Source organism: Pseudophryne corroboree, chromosome 6 (genome assembly GCF_028390025.1).
Source record: "Pseudophryne corroboree isolate aPseCor3 chromosome 6, aPseCor3.hap2, whole genome shotgun sequence".
Lineage (NCBI taxonomy): Eukaryota > Metazoa > Chordata > Amphibia > Anura > Myobatrachidae > Pseudophryne > Pseudophryne corroboree.
The window spans coordinates 402,288,097-402,314,709 of NC_086449.1; the positions used below are offsets into that span (position 1 = coordinate 402,288,097).

At 48.4% G+C, this 26,613-nt stretch overlaps 1 protein-coding gene across 4 annotated transcripts in view; it reads left to right on the forward strand.

Annotated features, from left to right (window-relative positions):
• LOC134932437 (zinc finger protein 3-like) overlaps positions 1-26,613 on the forward strand; it is a 49,500-nt gene that overhangs the window by 20,536 nt on the left and 2,351 nt on the right. For all 4 annotated transcript variants that reach the window (XM_063926868.1, XM_063926867.1, XM_063926869.1 and 1 more), the window contains 2 exons: positions 14,822-14,977; positions 16,834-16,951. In XM_063926868.1, coding sequence (XP_063782938.1) covers positions 14,822-14,977; positions 16,834-16,951 — 274 coding nt within the window. The remainder of the gene's footprint in view (positions 1-14,821; positions 14,978-16,833; positions 16,952-26,613) is intronic.

Consider the following 26,613-nt stretch of genomic DNA (forward strand, 5'->3'; position numbering starts at 1 on the left):
TGAGCAACCTCTTTATGGATCTGAAATTATTTTCACTGGATTTACCAAGTGACTTCAACAGAGATCTCTTTTGATGCAGGAAAAGTAGCTGAGGAATTATTCTTTTCATTAAACAAGATCCCTCCTTGTCTACTGTCACCTAATAGGAATCTGCAATACATCTCTTCTATCAGAGATTGCACCCCCTGAGCCAGAGCTGCATCGCGCCCCCCCCCCCCCCTATATCCACACTGTCCCCTGCATCTGAGTCATCGCCATCAGTGTCAGCCTGCAAGATTTGGGCCAGTGTACACTTTTGGGGACCAATGGTAGGGGTTTGAGGCTCTGGCGTGGGAGCTGAATCTCTATTCATCAGGTCCTCCACATTCTTAAATAATGCGTCTCATTACGGGATAATTTATTATCAATATCAATAATCATCCCGCTTTTTGGAATCCAACCATGCATGGTCGGACCCACAACCTGAGAATGTGTACTGAGTTCAGTGTAATCTGATCCCCCCAGGGGAATAGTAACAACCTGCTGTGCAGGAACACCTCCTTAGACATTTTACACAGCGCTCCTTTAGCCAATAAAAATGTCAGCTGGGCGCAGACTAAGTACCCCTAATAGGGTATTTATACTCTTAATACTGTCCCCCCCCCCCCCCCCCCCCCCAACCACCACCCTTTTGTGGGGAAGCTGCGCATCCCTACCAGCGTTTTCAGTTTGAGCTGCAGAGGGAAAATCGCGGTGGGGAGCCGCAGGATCATCTCATAGTGAAGCCCCGCCCCCTTAATGGCGCTCTGCTTCCCGCTTTTTTATACTGGCCTGAGGTCATTTTTGTGAATAACAGCGGGGTAAAACCCCTGTTATGTCTATAGCCAGTGTATATATAACAGTTGTGGCTCAGCGCGCCCCTCAGCAGCGGGACACCCTATATGAAATGTCTTCCTGAGCCCCCTGGAGCGCAGCCCGCACTTAGAGCTGCGCTCCTACCCTTATGCCGATATTCTCGCAGGCGACCAGCTAACCGGAACGTCGGCGCTGTACTCACCACTCTTCTGGCTCTGTTAGGGGGTGGCGGCGTGCTGTGGGAGGGTACGCTGCGCCGTGGTGTGGCTTGCGAGTGGCTCCCTTAGGAGCTCAGTGTCCTGTCGGCAGAGAAACGGGACCATTAACTCTAAGGAAGTTGGGCTGTTCTCCACCCTAAGTCCCACGAAGCAGTCAGGCTGCTGCCAAAACAGTCCTGAGTGAAAATAACAAACATTTAAAATGTTTTCAGGAGCTCTCCAAACCGTGACCAGCTCCTCCTGGCACATTTTCTAAACTGAGTCTGGTAGGAGGGGCATAGAGGGAGGAGCCAGTGCACACTATTGATTTCTTAAAGTGCCGAAGGCTCCTAGTGGATCCATCTATACCCCATGGTACAAATGTGGACCCCAGTATCCTCTAGGACGTAAGAGAAAACATTATTAAAAAAAAATGATAATGATACAAGTAAAGAGAAAAAAAAACATGTGACTAGGAGAATAAACAAGTGGAATACATAACAAGCATGGCCTCCTGTACTTTTAAAACATACAGTAACTGATGATAACAGTAAATGTGCATATAGAATACATTTGTTGACATTAAGTTTACCTTTGTACAGAAGTTTATTTGATGCACAAACCTGCTTATGTTACTAATCCATTCTTTATTATAAAGGTTTGCAGTAGAAAGTTAGGGTGATAGAGAACTCGAATTGCTCAGCTGCTCTGTCCCAGGGTTTCTACTTTATCCGTTTTACAGCACATTTCTGTTCCCAGCTTTAAATAAACATGCATACAGCTTGGTGCATTGTATTTACATAAGCATAAGGTTGCCTCTGGCTTTTAGATTTTAAATGTTTATTAAAAATGGCAGCATTCGCTCATATCAAAAAACTGTCCTCATGGAACACTTGGTCCCTACTGTCATGGGACCAACATGTCTGGGATCATCAGTTTACAGTGTGTATAGGATGGGTGTAGTATGGTATGCCGGCGGTCGGGCTCCCGGCGACCAGCATAACGGCGCCGGAATTCCGACCGCCGGCATACCGACAGCTGGGCGAGCGCAAATGAGCCCATTGCGGGCACGGTGGCATCTATTCTCCCTCCAGGGAGGTCGTGGACCCCCAAGAGGGAGAAGAACTGTTGGTATGCCAGCGGTCGGTATGCTGGTCGCCGGGAGCCCGACCACCGGCAAAGTGAAGACCACCCTATAGGATTGCTGTTTGTCCTGGTTTCATGCAAACAATCAGTTTACCATACAGTGTATTATTACATCTGACATTTTTTCTGTTTCTTACACCAGCAAGGGCCAAATCTCACCTGTATGAAAAGTCATTGTAATCACAGCGTATTTTGTACAGATGTTGTTGGCACGTAGACCAGTCTGCAAATAGTAAAATCTTTGTGCAGAAATGTAATGCACCTCATCTATTTCTGTATTTATTGGCCATATATACACATTTATTTAATGCTCAAACAGACAGTGCATCCGAAAAGTATTCACAGCGCTTCACTTTTTTTCACATTTTGTTATGTTACAGCCTTATTCCAAAATTGAATAAATTCATTTTCTCTTACGTCCTAGAGGATGCTGGGGTCCACATTAGTATCATGGGGTATAGACGGGTCCACCAGGAGCCATTGGCACTTTAAGCGTTTGAGAGTGCGGGCTGGCTCCTCCCTCTATGCCCCTCCTACCAGACTCCCTTTAGAAAATGTGCCCGGAGGAGCCGGTCACAGATAGGGGAGCTCTACAAAGCTTCTTTAGTAAAGTTTGTTTTTAGAGTTTATTATTTTACAGGGAGGCTGCTGTCAACAGCCTCCCTGCTTCGTGGGACTAAGGGGGGGGGAGTAGTGTCCGCCCTGCGGGGTCTGAGCCACTATCTCCGCTGACAGGACACTGAGCTTCTGAGGGGATAGATCGTTCCCCGCCACAGGGGATCGCTCACCCCAGCAGCATGCCGCCACCCCCTTACAGAGCTGAAGATCAGTGGCGAGTGAGTCACCGGCCGCCCTAACAAGCGGGGGGCCAGTGTGAAGATGGCGGCAACAGGGTAGAAGTGCAGTACTAACTGCGCTCCGGAGTCTCAGCGGTACTTAGTGCGGCGCTGTGAGGGGCGCCCTGAGCCAGCGCCTGAACCCTGCACTGGTCAGCAAGCCTGTCAGGGTCCGTGGATCTCAGCCAGCATTTTACCTCAGGAGAGTATAATCCTTGTGAAGAGCGGGAAGACAGCGCCATTTTGGGGGCGGAGCTGCTCAGCAGCGTTTCAGCACCATTTTCCTGCCTGCCCAGCGCTGTCCAGGAAGAGCAAGTCCCTCCACAGCAACTCCAACTATCTCTCACGATACCAGGGGGTTGTAGAAGGGGAGGGGAGGCTGCAGTAAGACTGTGTAACCTATTTAGGTGCACAGTCAGCGCTAGTAGGGGTCTCCCTTTACATTAAAAGCGCTGTATGTAGGTTGGCTCCAATCTCTGTGTCTCTCTTGCCATTCTTGGGGGTGAAACTCTGCCCTCCCCTGTGTGTGTGTGGAGTGTCTGTGGTCCCCATTAAGCAATGTCCAGGGACCCTGTGTCATATGCTGCAGAGGATATGTCCTCTCGGGATGATCCCATTCCATGTAATCAGAATTGCACTGGTTTAGCACAGATACCAGCAAGGGAGCCTGAGTAGTTATCCTCTATCAAATCTATGATTTCTCAGATTTCAAATAGGGTTGCACAAAATGAATCTGCAACTCAGGCTTTACAGAACTCCTATGGCAGTCTGGCCCAGTTCTGGTACCTCAGGGCCCCCTGCTGTATATTCACATAAACGTGCTCTTGTGCAGATCATGCAGGATGATACGGATACCAATTCTGACACTGCAGACGGTGACGGGGATGTGTTGCGGGGGACAGCATCTCTTGCTAAAGGGGTGCAGTTGATGATAGAGGCTATGAGGCTATTGAATATTGCTGATACAACACTTGAGCAGGTTGAGGAGGCTTACTTCACTGAAAATAAGAAAGCCTCGCTAATTTTCCCTGCGTCAAAGGAATTAAATGCTATTTTTGAAAAGGCTTGATAAAACCCGGATAAAAAATTCCAGATACCTAAAAGGGTTCTGGTGGCATTTCCTTTCCCGGTAGAGGATAGAAAAAAAAATGGAAAACCCGCCTATTTTTGACGCGTCAGTATCCAGACTCTCAAAAAAGGTGGTTTTACCGGTTCCAGGATCTACCGCCTTAAAAGAGCCGGCTGATCGTAAAATTGATAATACGCTCAAATCCATGTACACGGCTTCTGGGGCAGTACTACGTCCCACTATTGCCAGTGCTTGGATTGCCAAAGCTATAGTAAAGTGGTTAGGCATGTTACTTGAAGACTTGGATACTATGGAGAAATGTAATGTTGAATTTTTTTTACGTAACATTCAGGATTATGCAGGATTTCTGGTAGAATCCATGAAAGACCTGGATTCCATGGCTGCGGAAATTTCTTCCATGTCTGTATCAGCTCGTCGAGGACTGTGGTTGCGCCAGTGGTCTGCCGACGCGGAATCCAGGAGAAGTGTGGAGACCCTACCCTACACAGGTCAGGCTCTCTTTGGGGAAGCGTTAGGTGCGTGGATTTCCACGGCTACGGCTGGTAAGTCACCTTTTCTTCCCTCAGCTACACCTGCTCCGAAGAAACCCTTTTCTTCAGCTACATCACAGCCCTTTCGGTCTACCATGCCCAGAAAGGTCAAGCCGTCCAACACCTTCTTTAGGGGAGGGCGGCCCAAGTCCAAGAAACCTGCGGCTGCAGGTTCCCAGGAACAGAAACCTAATTCAGGTACACCAAAGTTCTCCGCATGACGGTGGACTGCACGCCCCGGAGGTGCGGCCAGTGGAGGCGAGACTCAGGCATTTCAGTCACTTCTGGGTGTCATCCGGCCTGGACCCCTGGGTGCAAGATATTGTGTCTCAGGGGTACAGGCTGGTATTTAAAAATCTCCCTCCTCACTGATTTTTTCAAATCAGGCTTGCCAGCTCTGCTGGTGGACAGGACTGTCCTGCAAGAAGCCGTCCAGAAGTTGGTGGAGGCACAGGTCATTGTGCCAGTACCACCTCATATGCAAAACAAAGGTTACTATTCGAACCTTTTCGTGGTACCGAAACCGGATGGTTCGGTCAGGCCCATTCTGAACTTAAAATCACTAAACCCCTTTCTGAGGGAGTTCAGGTTAAAAATGGAGTCTCTAAGGGCAGTGATATCAGGTATGGAGGAGGGGGGATTCCTGGTATCCCTGGATATCAGGGATACGTTCCGCCACATTCCGATTTGGCTGCTGCACCAGGCTTATCTTCGATTCGCACTGTTGGTCTGTCATTTTCATGTCCAGGCCCTGCCATTCGGCCTCTCCACAGCACCAAGGGTATTCACCAAGGTGATGGCGGAAATGATGATTCTCCTCCACAGACACGGTGAACATAATTCCATATCTGGATGATCTGCTGATAAAAGCATCGTCCAAGGAGAAGCTGTTACGGTCCATAGCTCTCACGACCCAGCTTCTCAGGGAACATGGTTGGATCCTGAATCTTCCAAAATCACATTTGGAACCAACCTGGAGGTTGTCCTTTCTGGGAATGATCCTCGACACGGAAGTGAAGAGGGTGTTTCTTCCAGAGGAAAAAGCTTTGGTGATGCAAACAATGGTCCGGGATGTCCTGAAGCCAACTCGGGTGTCGTTTCATCAGTGCATTCGCCTTCTGGGAAAAATGGTGGCCTCATACGAGGCCCTGCAGTACGGGAGGTTTCACGCTCGGTCCTTCCAACTGGATCTCCTGGACAAGTGGTCGGGATCCCATCTACACATGCACCAGAGAATACGTCTGTCACCAAAGGCCAGGATTTCACTCCTCTGGTGGCTGCAACTGCCTCACCTTCTGGAGGGCCGCAGGTTCGGGATTCAGGACTGGATCCTTCTAACCACGGATGCAAGTCTCCGGGGCTGGGGCACAGTCACTCAAGGGGAAACCTTCCAAGGAAGGTGGTCAGGTCTGGAAGCCGGCCTGCCGATAAACATTCTGGAACTAAGAGAACTAAGAGCCGCCTACAACAGTCTTCTCCAAGCGGCACATCTTCTGAGAAATCGGGCCGTTCAAGTGCAGTCGGACAATGTGACCACAGTGGCTTACATAAACCGACAGAGCAGAACGATGAGCAGAGCTGCAATGTCAGAGGTAACCAGAATCATCCTCTGGGCAGAAAAACACGAGTTGGCACTGTCAGCAATCTTCATTCCGGGAGTAGACAACTGGGAAGCAGACTTCCTCAGCAGACACGATCTCCATCCAGGGGAGTGGGGTCTCCATCCGGAGGTGTTCAAGGAGGTAACAGATCTTTGGGGCGTACCCCAGATCGACATGATGGCCTCTCGTCTCAACAAGAAGCTTCGGCGGTATTGTTCCAGGTCGAGGGACCCGCAAGCAGTGGCGGTGGATGCCCTAGTGACTCTGTGGGTGTCCCAGTCCCAAGGGTTCTAAAGCTCATAAGGAGAACAAGGGTTCAAGCGATCCTCATTGCTCCAGACTGGCCACAAAGGGCTTGGTATGCGGATCTTCTGGATCTACTGCAAGGAGAGCCGAGGCCTCTTCCTCTTCGAAAAGACCTGCAGCAGCAGGGGCCGTTCGCCTATCAAGACTTACCGTGGCTACGTTTGACGGCATGGAGGTTGAACGCCTGATACTAGCTCGAAAGGGCATTCAGACCAAAGTTATTCCTACCCTGATACAGGCTAGGAAAGGAGTAACGTCTAAACATTACCATCGAATTTGGAAAAAATATGTATCTTTGTGTGAGACTTACCGTGGCTACGTTTGACGGCATGGAGGTTGAACGCCTGATACTAGCTCGAAAGGGCATTCCGAACAAGGTTATTCCTACCCTGATACACGCTAGGAAAGGAGTAACGTCTAAACATTACCATCGAATTTGGAAAAAATATGTATCTTGTGAGTCCAAGAAATTTCCTGCGGTGGAGTTTCAACTGGGACGGTTTCTCCTCTTCCTACAAGCCGGTGTGGATATGGGCCTGAGGTTGGGATCTGTGAAGGTCCCGATTTTGTCCCTATCCATTTTCTTCCAGAAACAATTGGCTGCCCTCCCTGAGGTTCAGACCTTTTTGGAGGGAGTTCTACACATCCAACCTCCTTTTGTGCCACCTACGGCGCCTTGGTTCGAGCCTCTACAGGAGGTTGAGGTCAAATTTCTTACATGGAAGGCTGTCACGCTGTTGGCCTTAGCTTCTGCTAGACGTGTGTCCGGAGTTGGGGGCTTTGTCCTGTAAAAGCTCATACTTTATCTTCCACGAAGATAGAGCTGAGCTCCGGACACGTCAGCAGTTTCTTCCGAAGGTTGTGTCGGCATTTCATATCAACCAACCTATTGTGGTGCCAGCCAGACTGAATCCTCAGTTTCATCAAAGTCCTTGGATGTTGTACGGGCTCTGACAATCTATGTGAGGAGGACTGCTCGTCACAGAAAATCAGACCCTCCGCTTGTCCTGTATGATCCCAAGAAGATTGGGTGTCCTGCTTCAAAGCAGACGATTTCTCGCTGGATCAGGTTTACTATCCAGCATGCGTATTCTACGGCAGGATTGCCGTGTCCTACGTTTGTCAAGGCCCACTCTACTCGTACGGTGGGGTCTTCCTGGGCGGCTGCCCGGGGTGTCTCGGCTTTACAACTTTGTCGAGCAGCAACTTGGTCTTGGTCGAAAACGTTTGCAAAGTTCTACAAGTTCGATACTTTGGCCTCTGATGATCTGAAGTTCAGTCAATCAGTTCTGCAGGAGCCTCCGCGCTCTCTCTCCCATTCTGGGAGATTTGGTACATCACCATGGTACTAATGTGGACCCCAGCATCCTCTAGGACGTAAGAGAAAATAGGATTTTGGTTACCTACAGGTAAATCCTTTTCTCGCCGTCCGTAGAGGATGCTGGGCGCCCGCCCAGCACTTCGTTTTCCTGCTATCGTTATTTGGTTCAGTACAACTTCGTTTTAGTTTAGTACTGCATTGTTACTTGGTAAGTAATGTTTCTGCTGCGGGGTACACTGGGCTCCACAAGTCTGGACAATGGGGTGTAGAGTAGGATCTTGATCCGAGGCACCAACAGGCTCAAAGCTTTGACTGTTCCCAGAATGCCCAGCGCCGCCCCCTATATCACCCCGCCTCCCAGCACAGGAGCTCAGTTTGTCAGTTGGTGCTGCAGTAAGCAGGCACTTAACAGAGGGGCTGCTCCAAGCAGCCCTGAGAAAAGCTTTTTATGAGGTAAAAAGTGAAGACTTCAAGGGCAGCAGCGGTGGTAAATGTCTTGTGACATTCACTGCTGCAGCTCCAGCTCTCCCCAGCGGCGCTGTACACTCCCGAGCCCTGGTTGCCGGGTACCTACAGCGGAGGCTCCGGTTTTCTTCATGTTAGACACACACGGCTGGGGCTCTCCAGGATCGCGTTGCCGCTCTTCGGGAGGTGGTAAGTGGGTCCCGCTCGCGGGACCCGGTCTTTATCGCGATCCGGTGCAGTCAGTGGGAGGCGGGCCGCGCGCACTGGCGGTGGACACTGTGAAAACAGGCGATCCCACTAGATCACCAAATCCTCCTATGTAAAGCCGCCTGGTTGTCAGCGCTGTGACACTTAAGCATTCTACCTGCCTTTTTAGTCAGTGTTAGTAAGGAAGAGTGCATTTAGCCAGGGGTTTATGTACAATTACCCTGTGATATACATCCAGTTTCTTACTGTGTAGTGTTATATCTATTGACTATATAGCTGTGTAAGCTAGTCCAGTGCAGTATTATTGTCTGTAATAACCTCTGCATTGTACAAACTGTGACTATTTGTGTGTGCATTGATAGCTGAGTGGTGTCCATCTCGTGTCTTTCACTCAACCTGCTATCCCTATATTCTATAACCTGAGGGGGCTTGGTGCGTCAGGTGTTATCTAATATAGGATTTTCACAAAGATATACTGTATTACGATTTTTTCTCTGTGATTTTAGTCACCATATCTCTCCTTTATCTCTGCTGGTGCTGACTACACTGCGCAGGGGTTTGGGTTTAGGGATATGGGCCCTCATTCCGAGTTGTTCGCTCGTTATTTTTCTTCGCATCGGTGCGATTTTCCGCTAACTGCGCATGCGCAATGTTCGCGCGGGATCCGGACTGAAAGTCGACAGTAACTAGGTCGACAATGTCTAGGTCGACCACTATTGGTCGACAGTAACTAGGTCGACAGGGTCAAAAGGTCGACAGGATCAAAAGGTCGACATGTTCTAGGTCGACAGGTCAAAAGGTCGACATGAGTTTTTCACTATTTGTTTCTTTTTTTGAACCTTTTCATACTTAACGATCCACGTGGACTACGATTGGAACGGTAATCTGTGCCGAGCGAAGCGGTAGCGGAGCGAAGGCACCATGCCCGAAGCATGGCGAGCGAAGCGAGGTTCCCGGTCACTCTACGAAGAAAACGAACTAATTGGGGTTCCCGGTCACTCTACGAAGAAAACGACACCAAAATAACATTAAAAACTCATGTCGACCTTTTGACCTGTCGACCTAGAACATGTCGACCTTTTGACCCTGTCGACCTTTTGACCCTGTCGACCTAGTTACTGTCGACCAATAGTGGTCGACCTAGACATTGTCGACCTAGTTACTGTCGACTTTCAATACCACACCCGATCGCGCTGCGTCAAGTAAATTTGCTAAGAAGTTTGGTATTTTACTCACGGCATTACGAGGTTTTTTCTTCGTTCTGGTGATTGTAGTGTGATTGACAGGAAGTGGGTGTTTCTGGGCGGAAACTGACCGTTTTATGGGTGTGTGTGAAAAAACGCTGCCGTTTCTGGGAAAAACGCGGGAGTGGCTGGAGAAACGGGGGAGTGTCTGGGCGAACGCTGGGTGTGTTTGTGACGTCAAACCAGGAACGAAACTGACTGAACTGATCGCAGTGGCAGAGTAAGTGTCGAGCTACTCAGAAACTGCTAAGAAATTTCTATTCGCAATTTTGAGAATCTTTCGTTCGCAATTCTGCTAAGCTAAGATTCACTCCCAGTAGGCGGCGGCTTAGCGTGTGCAATGCTGCAAATAATTGTACTGTGTTACCTCATACTGCAAGTTATATCATGTCTGCTTCTGAGGGTAACTGTTCTGGGGCGGGACACACTGCTGGTGGTTCTGAAGCCACAGACACATATGGGGAGAATATAGCAGCTGTGGGCTCTGGTTCTGGGGGCTCCTTGCCCCCCAGTGGGACTGTGGCAACGGAGGCACATACTGACCCTCCGTGGGCCACTTTTTCCACGCCTCTGCATACGCTAGTTCATAAACTAACACCCCCTATGGGACCCCCAATGCCGGTACAACCATATGTGGTCCCTGCAGCTAACCTGCCGTGGGCGGACGATTTATCTGCTCAATTAAAGAAGTTGAACCAGTCCCTGACTACTAAAAAGTCCAAGAGGTCCTCTAAGTGAGCGCTCGTCTCCTCACAATCCACTGCTGTCACTGACACCTCGTCTGATGAAGACAGCACATACTCTGACCCCACAGGTTCTGACTCAGATACGGCTGATGGGGAGGGTAGTTCACATGTGGATGTTCCTGATCTTTTGGAGGCTATTAAGTTCTGGAATTGCGGGCGGTCTTCAATGCATTGAACCTAGCCCAGCATTTGATTCAGAACCGTCCTGTTCGAGTACAGTCGGACAACGCCACCACAGTGGCTTACATAAATCATCAAGGCGGCATTCGAAGCCGTTTGGCAATGAAGGAAGCCTCACGGATTCTACGTTGGGCAGAACGCCATCTACCGGCAATATCGGCAATATTAATTCCGGGAGTCCTGAATTGGGAAGCGGACTTTCTCAGTTGTCAGGACGTGCATGCCGGCGAGTGGGGCCTCCATCCAGAAGTGTTTCAACTCCTCGTGGAAAGGTTGGGTCTTCCAGATGTGGATCTGATGGCGTCTCGACACAATCACAAGGTTCCGGTCTTCGGAGCAAGGACAAGGGATCCTCAAGCAGCACTCGTGGATGCGCTGGCAGTGCCGTGGAGGTTTCGGCTGCCGTACGTGTTCCCTCCGGTGTCACTCCTGCCCAGGGTAATTCGGAAGTTCAAGCAAGAAAAAGGAAATCTGCTTCTCATAGCTCCGGCGTGGCCCAGACGGCACTGGTTCTCAGACCTGCAAGGCCTATCGTCCGAGCGTCCACTTCTACTTCCACAACGCCCAGACCTCCTCATTCAGGGCCCCTGTGTCTACCAGGACCTAGCCCGTCTGTCTTTGACGGCGTTGCTCTTGAAGCTTCCGTCTTAAGAGCTAAGGGTTTTTCTGAAGAGGTCATTAAAACTATGTTGCGGGCCCGGCAATCGGCCTCTGCTCGGATTTACCATCGGGTCTGGCATCCTACTTTGTTTGATGCGCATCTAACCATTATGACGCTTCCAAGTTTAGTACAGCCAAACTTTTGGCTTTTCTACAGCAGGGCTAAGATTTAGGCCTGCGTCTGGCCTCCCTCAAGGTTCATATTTCTGCCTTGTCGGTGTGGTTTCAGAGAGAAATTGCGACTTTACCTGATGTTCATACTTTCACTCAGGGTGTGTTGCGTATCCAACCTCCCTATGTCCCGCCTGTGGCTCCGTGGGACTTGTCGGTGGTTTTGGAGGCGTTGCAGGAGCCTCCATTTGAACCTCTTGGTTCAGCTGACCTTAAGTGGCTTTCCCTTAAGGTGGTGTTCTTGCTGGCTATTGCCTCTGCTAGAAGAGTGTCGGATTTGGGTGCCTTGTCTTGTAGTTCCCCATGTCTGATTTTTCACCGTGACCGGGCTGGTTCTTAGGACTCGTCCCGGATATTTACCTAAGGTGGTTTCTTTGTTCCACCTTAATCAGGAGATTGTGGTTCCAGCTTTTGTCTCTCCTGATTTGTCTCCCAAAGAGCGGTCTTTGGAGGTGGTACGGGCTCTCCATATCTATGTGAAGAGAACTGCTTCTATTCGAAAGTCTGATTCTCTCTTTGTGCTGTTTGGATTTTACAAACGTGGCTGGCCTGCTCAAAAGCAGACCCTGGCCAGGTGGATTAGAATGGTGATTGCGCATGCTTATGTGAAGGCTGGTCTGTCAGCTCCTGTTCATATTACGGCCCATTCTACTCGGTCTGTTGGACCTTCTTGGACGGCCCAACGTGGTGCGACCCTTGATCAATTGTGCAAGGTGGCTACGTGGTCCTCCGGGAACACGTTCATAAGGTTAAATGCCTTCGATACTGCCGCTTCCCAGGATGCTTCCTTTGGAACGCCGGGTTCTTGTGCCCGCTACAGTGCGTCCCCTCCCATAAGGAACTACTTTAGGACATCCCCATTGTCCAGACTTGTGGAGCCCAGTGTACCCCGCAGCAGAAAACGAGTTTTATGGTAAGAACTTACCCTTGTTTAAACTCTTTCTGCGAGGTACACTGGGCTCCACAAGGCGCTCACCCTGACGCACTTAGCTTCTTTGGGTTGATATGGCATTAGCCGCTGACACTTCTCTTGTCGTGAGAGTGTGGTGTATGTGGCTACTAACCGTTGTCGTCTCTTTTCCTGATACTGCATTGGGCTGGTTAACTAAACTGAGCTCCTGTGCTGGGAGGCGGGGTGATATAGGGGGCGGCGCTGTGCATTCTGGGAACAGTCAAAGCTTTGAGCCTGTTGGTGCCTCGGATCAAGATCCTACTCTACACCCCATTGTCCAGACTTGTGGAGCCCAGTGTACCTCGCAAAAAGAGTTTTAACAAGGGTAAGTTCTTACCATAAAACTCGTTTTTTAGCGGTTGCTGAGTTTTCACACTAGGTTAGCTTGATGTGCCTTGTATGTGTGAGCTGGTATGAATCTCGCCACTATCTGTGTTAAATCCTTCTCTCGAAGATGTCCGTCTCCTCGGGCACAGTTTCTAGACTGAGTCTGGTAGGAGGGGCATAGAGGGAGGATCCAGCCCACACTCTCAAACTCTTAAAGTGCCAATGGCTCCTGGTGGGCCCGTCTATACCCCATGGTACTAATGTGGACCCCACCATCCTCTATGGACTACGAGAAAAGGATTTACCGGTAGGTAACCAAAATCCTATTTTTTCCCTCAAAATTCTACACACAATACTCCATAATGACAACGTAAAAAAAGTTTTTTTGAGATTTTTGCTTATTAAAAATAAAAAACCTAAGAAATCACACGTACATAAGCATTCACATCCTTTGCCATGAACCTCAAAATTGAGCTCAGGTGCATCCTGTTTCCAATGATCATCCTTGATGTTCCTACAGCTTAATTGGAATCCATCTGTGGTAAATTCAGTTGATTAGACATGATTTAGAAAGGCACACAGCTGTCTATATAATGTCCCACACTAGACAGTGCATGTCTGAGCAAAAAACAAGCATGAAGTCAAAGGAATTTTCTGTAGACCTCCGAGACAGAATTGTCTCGAGGCACAAATCTGGGGAAGGGTACAGAAAAATATCTGCTGCTTTGAAGGTCCCAATGAGCACAGTGGCCTCCATCATCCGTGAATGGAAGAGGTTCGGAACCCACAGGACTCTTCCTAGAGCTGGCCAGCCGTCTAAACTGAGCGATCGAGGGAGAAGGGCCCTAGTCAGGGAGGTGACCAAGAACCTGATGGTCACTCTGTCAGAGCTTCAGCATTCCTCTGTGGAGAGAGGAGAACCTTCCAGAAGGACAACCATCTCTGCAGCAATCCACCAGTAAGGCCTTTATGGTAGAGTGACCAGACAGAAGCCACTCCTTAGTAAAAAGCACATGGCAGCCCGCCTGGAGTTTGCCAAAATGCACCTGAAGGACTATCAGATTATGAGAAATAAAATTCTCTGGTTTGATGAGACAAAGATTGCACTCTTTGGCGTGAATGCCAGGCGTCATCTTTGGAGGAAACCAGGCACCGCTCATTACCAGGCCAATACCATCCCTACAGTGAAGCATAGTGGTGGCAGCATCATGATGTGGGGGATGTTTTTCAGCGGCAGGAACTGGGAGACTAGTCAGGATAGAGGGAAAGATGAATGCAGCAATGTACAGAGACATCCTGGGTGAAAACCTGCTCTTGACCTCAGACCGGGGCGACGGTTCATCTTTCAGCAGGACGACGACCTTAAGCACACAGCCAAGATATTAAAGGAGTGGCTTCAGGAAACTCTATGAATGTCCTTGAGTGACCCAGCCAGAGCCCAGACTTGAATCCAATTGAACATCTCTGGAGAAATCTGAAAATGGCTGTGCACCGACACTTCCCATCCAACCTGATGGAGCTTGAGAGGTGCTGCAAAGAGGAATGGGCGAAACTGCCCAAAGATAGGTGTGCCAAGCTTGTGGCATCATAGTCAAAAAGACTTGAGGCTGTAATTGCTGCCAAAGGAGCATCAACAAAGTATTGAGCAAAGGCTGTGAATACTTATGTACATGTGATTTCTTTATTTTTAATAAATTTGCAAAAATCTAAAAAAAAAAAAAAACTTTTTCATGTTGTCATTATGGGGTATTGTGTGTAGAATTTTGAGGGAAAAAAATAAATTATTCCATTGTGGAAAAAGGGAAGCGCTGTGAATACTTTCCGGATGCACTGTACATCAATTATAGTGCATTCCTTTTCCAACTGAGCTTTCCCTCAGTAGAGAAAATTAATATAAGGGTCACACAGATTTTTATTAGATACTAACTAAATAGTACTACTATTATCAAGAGCATTCTCTTCAATTACATAATGTGCCATACTTATGTCTTTGTTTCTTCATTTTTAGGGCTATATTGTTGTCAAAAAGTGTAATGATAAAGTCACAGCCATAAATGACCTCTCTGTGTCTGAAGAAGATCCACACTCTGTGATTTGTGGGAAAAAGAAAGCAAAGAAAGTCTTGGAACTTGCCAGTCAAATAACTAAACTACTTAGTGACCAGGTGAGCATTTCAGGTACATACAAACACAGGTGATTTGTCAGCAAATTGGGCCTAATTCAGATCTGATCGCAGCAGCAAATTTGTTAGCTAGATGTAACATGTGCAGAGAGAGTTAGATTTGGGTGTGGTGTGTTCAAACTGAAATCTAAATTGCAGTGTAAAAATAAAGCAGCAAGTATTAACCCTGCAGAGAAACAGTATAACCCACCCAAATCTAACTCTCTGCACATGTTACATCTGCCCCACCTGCAGTGCACATGGTTTTAGCTAACAAATTTTCTGCTGCGATCAGACCTGAATTACCCTTCTTGTCACTTAGTAAATATATTAAATGCTAATCTATAATGGCACAGTGACTTTATTGGGATGGTTGTCTGCGCTTAAAGTCTATGGGGCCTATGTATTAATCATTTTGGCAGTTACCTAACTATAGTCTGTCTCATTCAGACTTTTCACTTTTGACAAAGAAAATTCCCAGCTATGTACTGCCTGTAACAATCGGGGACAGTGGTAGTGATAACTGCTTCCCCTGCAAGTTATATCCCACCCATAACAGAGGAGTCTATCAAATTTTGCACAACTCCTCCTGAGAATCTGACACTGCGCATGCGCAAAGTGTCAGATTCGGGAGCCAGATAGAGACTGCAAAAGAGAGTGTAACTCTTCTCCTACGAAAATGCCCACACTGGAGCCCTAATCTTATCAGCCCAAATTGGAAAAAATATATAAGCAAAAAGGATTTTTTTTTTTACTTACTGCTGCCCGGCGCGGGCAGCAGAAAGTAAAAATAAGAAAATGAAGAAAATTAAATTATATTAAATAATAATAAATTTTAGAGGGTGCAGTGGGATTGCCTTTGGGGCCCCCCAAGCCGCCGGGCCCCATAGCAGCTGCATCCCCTACACCTCATATAGTTAGAGGGCCCCCTCTTGTCCGTTCGCCTTTCCATCTATACCCCATATGGTGCTCTGTCTGTCGGCACATGCCCCTGTTCGTCCGTCTGTGCCCCCTTCCGTCGATTTATCTATACCCACATATGGTGTTCTATCCGTCCGTTTGTCTGTGCATGCCCCCTCACGTCCGTCCGTCTGTCTGTCCATCCATCTATGCCCCCTCCCGTCCGTCCGTCTATACCTCCATATGGTGGTCTGTCTATTCGTATGTCTGTCTGTGCCCCCTCCCGTCCGTCCATGGCCCCATATTGTGCCTCTGTCCTACCATCTGTCCGCCCATGCCCCCATCCATCCGTCTGTCCATCTATGCCTCCACGCCTGTCCTCTGTTGTAGTCAAGTAGTGTCTCTCCTGCTAGCTCCTTCTCCCCCTAATTCCCTCTTTTTTTCATGAAAACCTGCTCTCTATCTCTCTCCCCCTGGCACTCTCTTTCTCTCTCCTGCCCCTAAGGGGCATTGTAGCGACAAATGCTGGTGGGTGGGCCCTTCCATGGGGCAATGTTCTAGTTTGTCCCCTGCATGTGATTAATAATTAAGATAAATGTTATAATTTCATTGCACCTAAAATCGATTACAATTACACAGCCTAGTAAATAAAGCTGCCAAGTATTTGGGTACTAAGTGGAAAAGCAGGTAGTATTGTCCCTGGATGCCTGCGGCCTAGTTTGTCCTGGTGTGGATTTGCACCTTTTAGCTGGACTTAATTTTAATTTTATATATAATATTTGGTACTCATAGGTAGGTACAGTTTAAACTTGCTTGTAGGCATGATGATCCAAACTACAGTAAAACCATTATCTGGGATAGCCCAAGTCACAAGGTTCTAGTTAATAGATCTGGGTTCTACGAGATAAAATGCTTTCATATACTCATGGATGAAAACTAAAAGGTTATTCTCATTTTAGATGCCTATAAAAAGTGAGGATGTTGAAGTATATTCCACCATGGAGGAGTATATAAGAGGATATAGGGAATTTTTTAAAGATGTGATAATGGACAATGAGCAGAGACACCAAAAACTTGGTAAGAGCTTTCCTCATTACAGTAGCTGCCACAAGTGCATTCTGTACAGGTGTCACTCTTCCACACTGACGTTTATATGAACATCATTTGTTGTTATTATTATTATTATTAGCTTTTATTTATAATGAACCACAAGTTTCTGCAGCACCATACAGAGCAAAAATTTCTCTGACGTCCTAGTGGATGCTGGGAACTCCGTAAGGACCATGGGGAATAGACGGGCTCCGCAGGAGACTGGGCACTCTAAAGAAAGAATTAGGACTACTGGTGTGCACTGGCTTCTCCCTCTATGCCCCTCCTCCAGACCTCAGTTAGAATCTGTGCCTGGCCAGAGCTGGTTGCACACTAGGGGCTCTCCTGAGCTTCTAGTAAAGAAAGTATTTATTAGGTTTTTTATTTTCAGTGAGATCTGCTGGCAACAGACTCACTGCTATGAGGGACTTAGGGGAGAGAAGCGAACCTACCTGCTTGCAGCTAGCTTGGGCTTCTAGGCTACTGGACACCATTAGCTCCAGAGGGATCGAACACAGGCCCAGCCTCGGTCGTCCGGTCCCGGAGCCGCGCCGCCGTCCCCCTTGCAGAGCCAGAAGACGGAAGATTCCGAGGACAAAATCGGCGGCTGAAGACTCCGGTCTTCATTAAGGTAGCGCACAGCACTGCAGCTGTGCGCCATTGCTCCCCATGCACACCACATACTCCGGTCACTGATGGGTGCAGGGCGCTGGGGGGGGCGCCCTGGGCTGCAATTTGATTACCTTAAAAATGGCAAAAAAACACATAATATAGTCTAATAAACTATATATGTGTAAAAATCCCCTGCCATAATATTAATATAAAGAGCGGGAGAAGCCCGCCGAAAAAGGGGCGGGGCTATCTCCCTCAGCACACTGGCGCCATTTTCTCTTCACAGCTCCGCTGGAAGGACGCTCCCCAGGCTCTCCCCTACAGTTTCCAGGCTCAATAGGGTAAAAAAGAGAGGGGGGGCACTAAATTTAGGCGCAATACTGTGTATTATAGCTGCTATAGGGAAAATCACTTTGTGTAGTGTAATATCCCTGTGTTATATAGCGCTGTGGTGTCTCCCCAAAGGACTTTGTGGGATCCTGTCCTCAGTCAGAGCATTCCCTGTGTGTGTGCGGTGTGTCGGTACGGCTGTGTCGACATGTTTGATGAGGAGGCTTATGTGGAGGCGGAGCAGGTGCCGATAAATGTGATGTCACCCCCTGCGGGGTCGACACCAGAGTGGATGGATATGTGGAAGGTATTAACCGACAGTGTCAACTCCTTACATAAAAGGCTGGATGACGTAACAGCCGTGGGACAGCCGGCTTCTCAGCCTGTGCCTGCCCAGGCGTCTCAAAGGCCATCAGGGGCTCAAAAACGCCCGCTACCTCAGATGGCAGACACAGATGTCGACACGGAGTCTGACTCCAGTGTCGACGAGGATGAGACATATACACAATCCACAAGGGGCATCCGTTGCATGATTACGGCAATAAAAAATGTATTGCACATTTCTGACATTAACCCAGGTACCACTAAAAAGGGTATTATGTTTGGGGAGAAAAAGCAACCAGTGGTTTTTCCCCCATCAGATGAGTTGAATGAAGTGTGTGAAGAAGCGTGGGCTTCCCCCGATAAGAAACTAGTGATTTCTAAAAAGTTACTGATGGCGTACCCCTTCCCGCCAGAGGACAGGTTACGCTGGGAGACATCCCCGAGGGTGGATAAAGCGCTCACACGCTTGTCAAAAAAGGTGGCACTGCCGTCTCAGGATACGGCCGCCTTAAAGGAGCCTGCGGATAGAAAGCAGGAGGCTATCATGAAGTCTGTATATACACACTCAGGTACTATACTGAGACCTGCTATTGCTTCAGCATGGATGTGCAGTGCTGCAGCAGCGTGGGCTGATTCCCTGTCTGATAACATTGATTCCCTTGACAGGGACACTATATTGCTAACCATAGAGCATATTAAAGACGTAGTCTTATCTATGAGAGATGCACAGAGGGATATTTGCCGGCTGGCATCTAGAATAAATGCAATGTCCATCTCTGCCAGGAGAGTATTATGGACTCGGCAGTGGACAGGTGATGCGGATTCTAAAAGGCACATGGAGGTTTTGCCTTACAAGGGTGAGGAATTGTTTGGGGATGGTCTCTTGGACCTCGTTTCCACAGCAACAGCTGGGAAGTCGACATTTTTACCTCAGGTTCCCTCACAGCCTAAGAAAGCACCGTATTATCAGGTACAGTCCTTTCGGCCCCAGAAAGGCAGGCGGGTTAAAGGCGCGTCCTTTCTGCCCAGAGGCAGGGGTAGAGGGAAAAAGCTGCACCATACAGCCAGTTCCCAAGAACAAAAATCCTCCCCTGCTTCCACTAAATCCTCCGCATGACGCTGGGGCTCCACTGGTGGAGCCAGGTGCGGTCGGGGCCCGTCTCCGGAACTTCAGCGACCGGTGGGTTCGCTCACAGGTGGATCCCTGGGTTCTACAAGTGGTATCTCAGGGATACAAGCTGGAATTCGAGACGTCTCCCCCTCGCCGTTACCTCAAATCGGCCTTGCCAGCAACTCCTCAGGACAGGGAGGTAGTACTGGCGGCAATTCACAAGCTGTACCTCCAGCAGGTGATAATAAAAGTTCCCCTCCTTCAACAGGGAAGGGGTTACTATTCCACAATGTTTGTGGTACCGAAACCAGACGGTTCGGTGAGACCCATTCTAAATTTGAAATCCTTGAACACTTATATAAGAAGGTTCAAATTCAAAATGGAATCGCTCAGGGCGGTTATTGCAAGCCTGGAAGAAGGGGATTACATGTTATCACTGGACATCAAGGATGCTTACCTGCATGTCCCCATTTACCCACCTCACCAGGTGTACCTCCGTTTTGTGGTACAAGACTGCCATTGCCAATTCCAGACGTTGCCGTTTGGTCTGTCCACGGCACCGAGGGTATTTACCAAAGTAATAGCCGAAATGATGATACTCCTTCGAAAGAAGGGAGTTATAATTATCCCATACTTGGACGATCTCCTTATAAAGGCGAGGTCCAGGGAGCAGTTGTTGGTCGGAGTAGCACTATCTCAGGAAGTGCTACAACAGCACGGCTGGATTCTGAATATTCCAAAGTCGCAGCTGGTTCCTACGACGCGTCTGCTGTTCCTGGGTATGATTCTGGACACAGAACAGAAGAAGGTGTTTCTCCCGGAGGAGAAGGCCAAGGAGTTGTCATCTCTGGTCAGAGACCTCCTGAAACCAAAACAGGTGTCGGTGCATCACTGCACGCGAGTCCTGGGAAAGATGGTAGCTTCTTACGAGGCAATTCCATTCGGCAGATTCCATGCAAGAATCTTTCAGTGGGATCTGTTAGACAAGTGGTCCGGATCGCATCTTCAGATGCATCGGCTGATCACCCTGTCCCCGAGGGCCAGGGTGTCTCTGCTGTGGTGGCTGCAGAGTGCTCATCTTCTAGAGGGCCGCAGATTCGGCATACAGGACTGGGTCCTGGTGACCACGGATGCAAGCCTCCGAGGTTGGGGGGCAGTCACTCAGGGAAGAAACTTCCAGGGACAATGGTCGAGTCAGGAGGCTTCCCTACACATAAATATTCTGGAACTAAGGGCCATTTACAATGCCCTAAGTCAGGCAAGACCCCTGCTTCAAAATCAGCCGGTGCTGATTCAGTCAGACAACATCACGGCGGTCGCCCATGTAAACCGACAGGGCGGCACAAGAAGCAGGATGGCGATGGCAGAAGCCACAAGGATTCTCCGATGGGCGGAAAATCACGTGATAGCACTGTCAGCAGTGTTTATTCCGGGAGTCGACAACTGGGAAGCAGACTTCCTCAGCAGGCACGACCTCCACCCGGGAGAGTGGGGACTTCATCCAGAAGTCTTCCAACTGATTGTAAACCGTTGGGAAAGGCCACAGGTGGACATGATGGCGTCCCGCCTTAACAAAAAGCTAAAAAGATATTGCGCCAGGTCAAGGGACCCTCAAGCAATAGCTGTGGACGCTCTAGTGACACCGTGGGTGTACCAGTCGGTTTATGTGTTCCCTCCTCTTCCTCTCATACCAAAGGTGCTGAGGATAATAAGAAAGAGAGGAGTAAGAACTATACTCATCGTTCCGGATTGGCCAAGACGGACTTGGTACCCGGAACTGCAAGAAATGATCTCAGAGGACCCTTTGCCTCTGCCTCTCAGACAGGACCTGCTACAGCAGGGGCCCTGTCTGCTCCAAGACTTACCGCGGCTGCGTTTGACGGCATGGCGGTTGAACACCGGATCCTGATGGAAAAGGGCATTCCGGTTGAAGTCATTCCTACGCTGATAAAAGCTAGGAAAGATGTAACAGCAAAGCATTATCACCGCATATGGCGAAAATATGTTGCTTGGTGTGAGGCTATGAAGGCCCCCACAGAAGAATTTCAGCTGGGTCGTTTTCTGCTCTTCCTACAGTCAGGACTGACTATGGGCCTAAAATTGGGTTCCATTAAAGTCCAGATTTCGGCCCTGTCTATTTTCTTTCAAAAAGAACTGGCTTCACTGCCTGAAGTTCAGACGTTTGTTAAGGGAGTGCTGCACATTCAGCCCCCTTTTGTGCCCCCGGTGGCACCTTGGGATCTCAACATTGTGTTGGATTTCCTAAAATCACATTGGTTTGAGCCACTTCAGACCGTGGAATTAAAATATCTCACGTGGAAAGTGGTCATGCTTTTGGCCTTGGCTTCGGCTAGGCGGGTGTCAGAATTGGCGGCTTTGTCCTGTAAAAGCCCCTATCTGATCTTCCATATGGACAGAGCAGAATTGAGGACGCGTCCCCAATTCCTCCCTAAGGTGGTATCAGCGTTTCATTTGAACCAACCTATTGTGGTGCCTGCGGCTACTGGGGACTTGGAGGCCTCCAAGTTGCTGGATGTAGTCCGGGCCCTGAAAATCTATGTTTCCAGGACGGCTAGAGTCAGAAAGACTGACTCGCTGTTTATCCTGCATGCACCCAACAAGCTGGGTGCTCCTGCTTCTAAGCAGACTATTGCTCGCTGGATCTGCTCCACGATTCAACTTGCACATTCTGCGGCTGGACTGCCGCATCCTAAATCAGTCAAAGCCCATTCCACGAGGAAGGTGGGCTCTTCTTGGGCGGCTGCCCGAGGGGTCTCGGCTTTACAACTTTGCCGAGCTGCTACCTGGTCGGGATCAAACACGTTTGCAAAATTCTACAAGTTTGATACCCTGGCTGAGGAGGACCTTGAGTTTGCTCATTCGGTGCTGCAGAGTCATCCGCACTCTCCCGCCCGTTTGGGAGCTTTGGTATAATCCCCATGGTCCTTACGGAGTTCCTAGCATCCACTAGGACGTCAGAGAAAATAAGAATTTACTCACCGGTAATTCTATTTCTCGTAGTCCGTAGTGGATGCTGGGCGCCCATCCCAAGTGCGGATTGTCTGCAATACTTGTATATAGTTATTGCCTAACTAAAGGGTTATTGTTATGAGCCATCTGTTCAGTGAGGCTCAGTTGTTATTCATACTGTTAACTGGGTATAGTTATCACGAGTTGTACGGTGTGATTGGTGTGGCTGGTATGAGTCTTACCCGGGATTCCAAATCCTTTCCTTATTGTGTCAGCTCTTCCGGGCACAGTTTCCCTAACTGAGGTCTGGAGGAGGGGCATAGAGGGAGGAGCCAGTGCACACCAGTAGTCCTAATTCTTTCTTTAGAGTGCCCAGTCTTCTGCGGAGCCCGTCTATTCCCCATGGTCCTTACGGAGTTCCCAGCATCCACTACGGACTACGAGAAATAGAATTACCAGTGAGTAAATTCTTATTATAAAACCGGTTAATATGAATAACAGTATTAACAAAAATGCATTGTAACAATAGGGAGCATAAAATGTACACATAATAAATAGTTAAAACACATAGTTGCAAATATGGAAATAATACAGAAATTTTAACAACTATGGCAGAATGCTAACATATAATAAATAACCATAACTAGTTTGCTGAGACAGTGGACAAGGGATAGAGGGGGAGCAAAAACATTGGGAGGGAGGACAATGCTTATAAAAGGGAAAGAGGGAGGGTGCGGTATAGATACAAGGGTTAGGGAAGTGGGAGGAAAGGCCAAACTAGCTGAGATACAGTACGTAATGGTGAATAAGTCTATTTTAAGGGCACTCATGAAGCAATAGATACTAGGTGAGTACCAAACAAGCGAGAGCATTCATTAGGTAGTGGGCAGTATGGGAGAGGTCTTGGAGGCGGGAGTGAGAGGAGGTAACCGGTGGGGAGGAAAGTAGGTGGTCACTAGCTGATCTTAGTGGGTGGGAGCAGGTGTGGATGTGAAATGAGGTTCGAGATGTAGGTAGGTGTAGAGAGTGACAGAGTTTACAGTTAAGGTGAGAAGTTTAAACTGGAGCCAGTGGAGGGATTGGCAGAGGGGGATGCAGAGACTGAGAGGATTGATAGAAAGACCAGTCTAGCTGCAGTGGTAAGGAGAGATTGGAGAAGAGAGAGGCAGTTGAGGGGAAGACCAGCAAGAAGGTTGCAGTAGTCTAGTTGAGAGAGAATGACGGAATGGTCAAGTGTTTTTGTGGCATCAAGGGAGAGTCGGGGTTGAATTCTGATGATATTTCAGGAGTGTTTACTTGACTAAGGAGTCTATTTACTAAGCTTTGGATGGAGATAGAGTGGATGACCAGCACCTGTCATTTTTCAAACACAGCTGGTGACATGACAGATAGATAGGAGCTGATCGGCTGGGACTTTATCTCCATCCACTTTATCTACATAAAAGACTTTGTTATTAGACCCCTAAATATTAGGAGTTAATGACTGCAGGAGACTATGACTGCACACGGGAATCGGTTAAAATACCGCTAGTTGGGATTTCGGTGGTCACAATGCCGACGCCGGATCCCGACTAGTGGTGAAATGCCGCTGCCGGAATACTGGCGAGACACCCATAGAGAGAGAATATAACCTGTGACGAGTGCAGCGAACCCGCAAGGGGCTTCTAGTGTTCGCCCCGCTGCCAGCACTATGGCGGGCGTGATCCCGCTGTTGGGATCATGACCGCAGGGATCCCGTCCACCGGAATTTCATACCGATCCCCATGGCATATGCAATATGTTTTGTGCAGAGCTTTGCATTTAAAGTACACCAAAACACCCTGGAGGCAACCATTTTTGTCAGTTAAACCAATATTAATTAGAATACAGCTATTCCACTTGTCTTTGTTATTAACTTACCCCAAAAATGGAGGCCTCCAGTGGGCATGGGCACTTTAAGAAGAATATGGTTGGACCGTTTGTGATATCTTTATGCAGTAAATGTATATCCAAAAATACCAGTTGGTTTCTACTAATATTTATAGGAACATCAGTACAAACATCACATTCCTATTTCTATATGACTACAACTGGGTTCACTGTGTACTTTTTCCTCCATTACACAGAGTCAGTGACTTGTTATGTTACAGGTTGAGTATCCCTTATCCAAAATGCTTGGGACCAGAGGCATTTTGGATATCGGATTTTTCCGTATTTTGGAATAATTGCATACTATAATGAGATATCATGGTGATGGGACCTAAATCTAAGCACAGAATGCATTTATGTTACATATACACCTTATACACACAGCCGGAAGGTCATTTTGGCCAATAGTTTTTATAACTTTGTGCATTAAACAAAGTGTGTCTACATTCACACAATTCATTTATGTTTCATATACACCTCATACACTCAGCCTGAAGGTAATTTAATACAATATTTTAATAACTTTGTGTATATAACAAAGTTTGTGTACATTGAGCCATCAAAAAAACAAAGGTTTCACTATCTCACTCTCACTCAAAAAAGTCCGTATTTCGGAATTTTCCGTATTTCGGAATATTTGGATATGGGATACTCAACCTGTACTGCAAATAAGGCGTTTGTAGACACACAATGGGTATATTTACTAAATGTCGATTTTAATCAATTTGTATTTATTTCTCTGACGTCCTAGTGGATGCTGGGACTCCGTCAGGACCATGGGGATTAGCGGCTCCGCAGGAGACAGGGCACAAAAATAAAAGCTTTAGGACTCGGTGGTGTGCACTGGCTCCTCCCCCTATGACCCTCCTCCAAGCCTCAGTTAGGTTTTTGTGCCCGTCCGAGCAGGGTGCAATCTAGGTGGCTCTCCTAAAGAGCTGCTTAGAAAAAGTTATTAGGTTTTTTATTTTCAGTGAGTCCTGCTGGCAACAGGCTCACTGCAACGAGGGACTTAGGGGAGAAGAAGTGAACTCACCTGCGTGCAGGATGGATTGGCTTCTTAGGCTACTGGACACCATTAGCTCCAGAGGGATCGAACACAGGCCCAGCCATGGAGTCCGGTCCCGGAGCCGCGCCGCCGACCCCCTTGCAGATGCCGAAAAGTGAAGAGGTCCAGAAACCGGCGGCAGAAGACTTTTCAGTCTTCATGAGGTAGCGCACAGCACTGCAGCTGTGCGCCATTGTTGTCAGCACACTTCACACCAGCGGTCACTGAGGGTGCAGGGCGCTGGGGGGGGGCGCCCTGGGCAGCAATGATAATACCTTGTTCTGGCTAAAAATACATCACATATAGCCCCTGGGGCTATATGGATGTATTTAACCCCTGCCAGGTCTCACAAACACCGGGAGAAGAGCCCGCCGAAATAGGGGGCGGAGCCTATCTCCTCAGCACACAGCGCCATTTTCCTGCACAGCTCCGCTGCGAGGAAGGCTCCCAGGACTCTCCCCTGCACTGCACTACAGAAACAGGGTAAAAAAACAGAGAGGGGGGGCACTTTTTTGGCGATATTGATATATTAAGCTGCTATAAAGGAAACAACACTTCTGTAGGGTTGTTCCTATATATTTATAGCGCTTGGGTGTGTGCTGGCAAACTCTCCCTCTGTCTCCCCAAAGGGCTAGTGGGGTCCTGTCTTCGATAAGAGCATTCCCTGTGTGTCTGCTGTGTGTCGGTACGTGTGTGTCGACATGTATGAGGACGATGTTGGTGTGGAGGCGGAGCAATTGCCGGTAATGGTGATGTCACCCCCTAGGGAGTCGACACCGGAATGGATGGCTTTGTTTATGGAATTACGTGATAATGTCAGCACGTTACAAAAATCAGTTGACGACATGAGACGGCCGGCAAACCAGTTAGTACCTGTCCAGGCGTCTCAGACACCGTCAGGGGCTGTAAAACGCCCTTTACCTCAGTCGGTCGACACAGACCCAGACACGGACACCGAATCTAGTGTCGACGGTTAAGAAACAAACGTATTTTCCAGTAGGGCCACACGTTATATGATCACGGCAATGAAGGAGGCTTTGCATATCTCTGATACTGCAAGTACCACAAAAAGGGGTATTATGTGGGGTCTGAAAAAACTACCTGTAGTTTTTCCTGAATCAGAGGAATTGAATGAAGTGTGTGATGAAGCGTGGGTTAACCCCGATAGAAAACTGCTAATTTCAAAGAAGTTATTGGCATTATATCCTTTCCCGCCAGAGGTTAGGGCGCGCTGGGAAACACCCCCTAGGGTGGATAAGGCACTCTCACTCTTATCAAAACAAGTGGCGTTACCGTCTCCTGAAACGGCCGCCCTCAAGGATCCAGCTGATAGGAGGCTGGAAACTACCC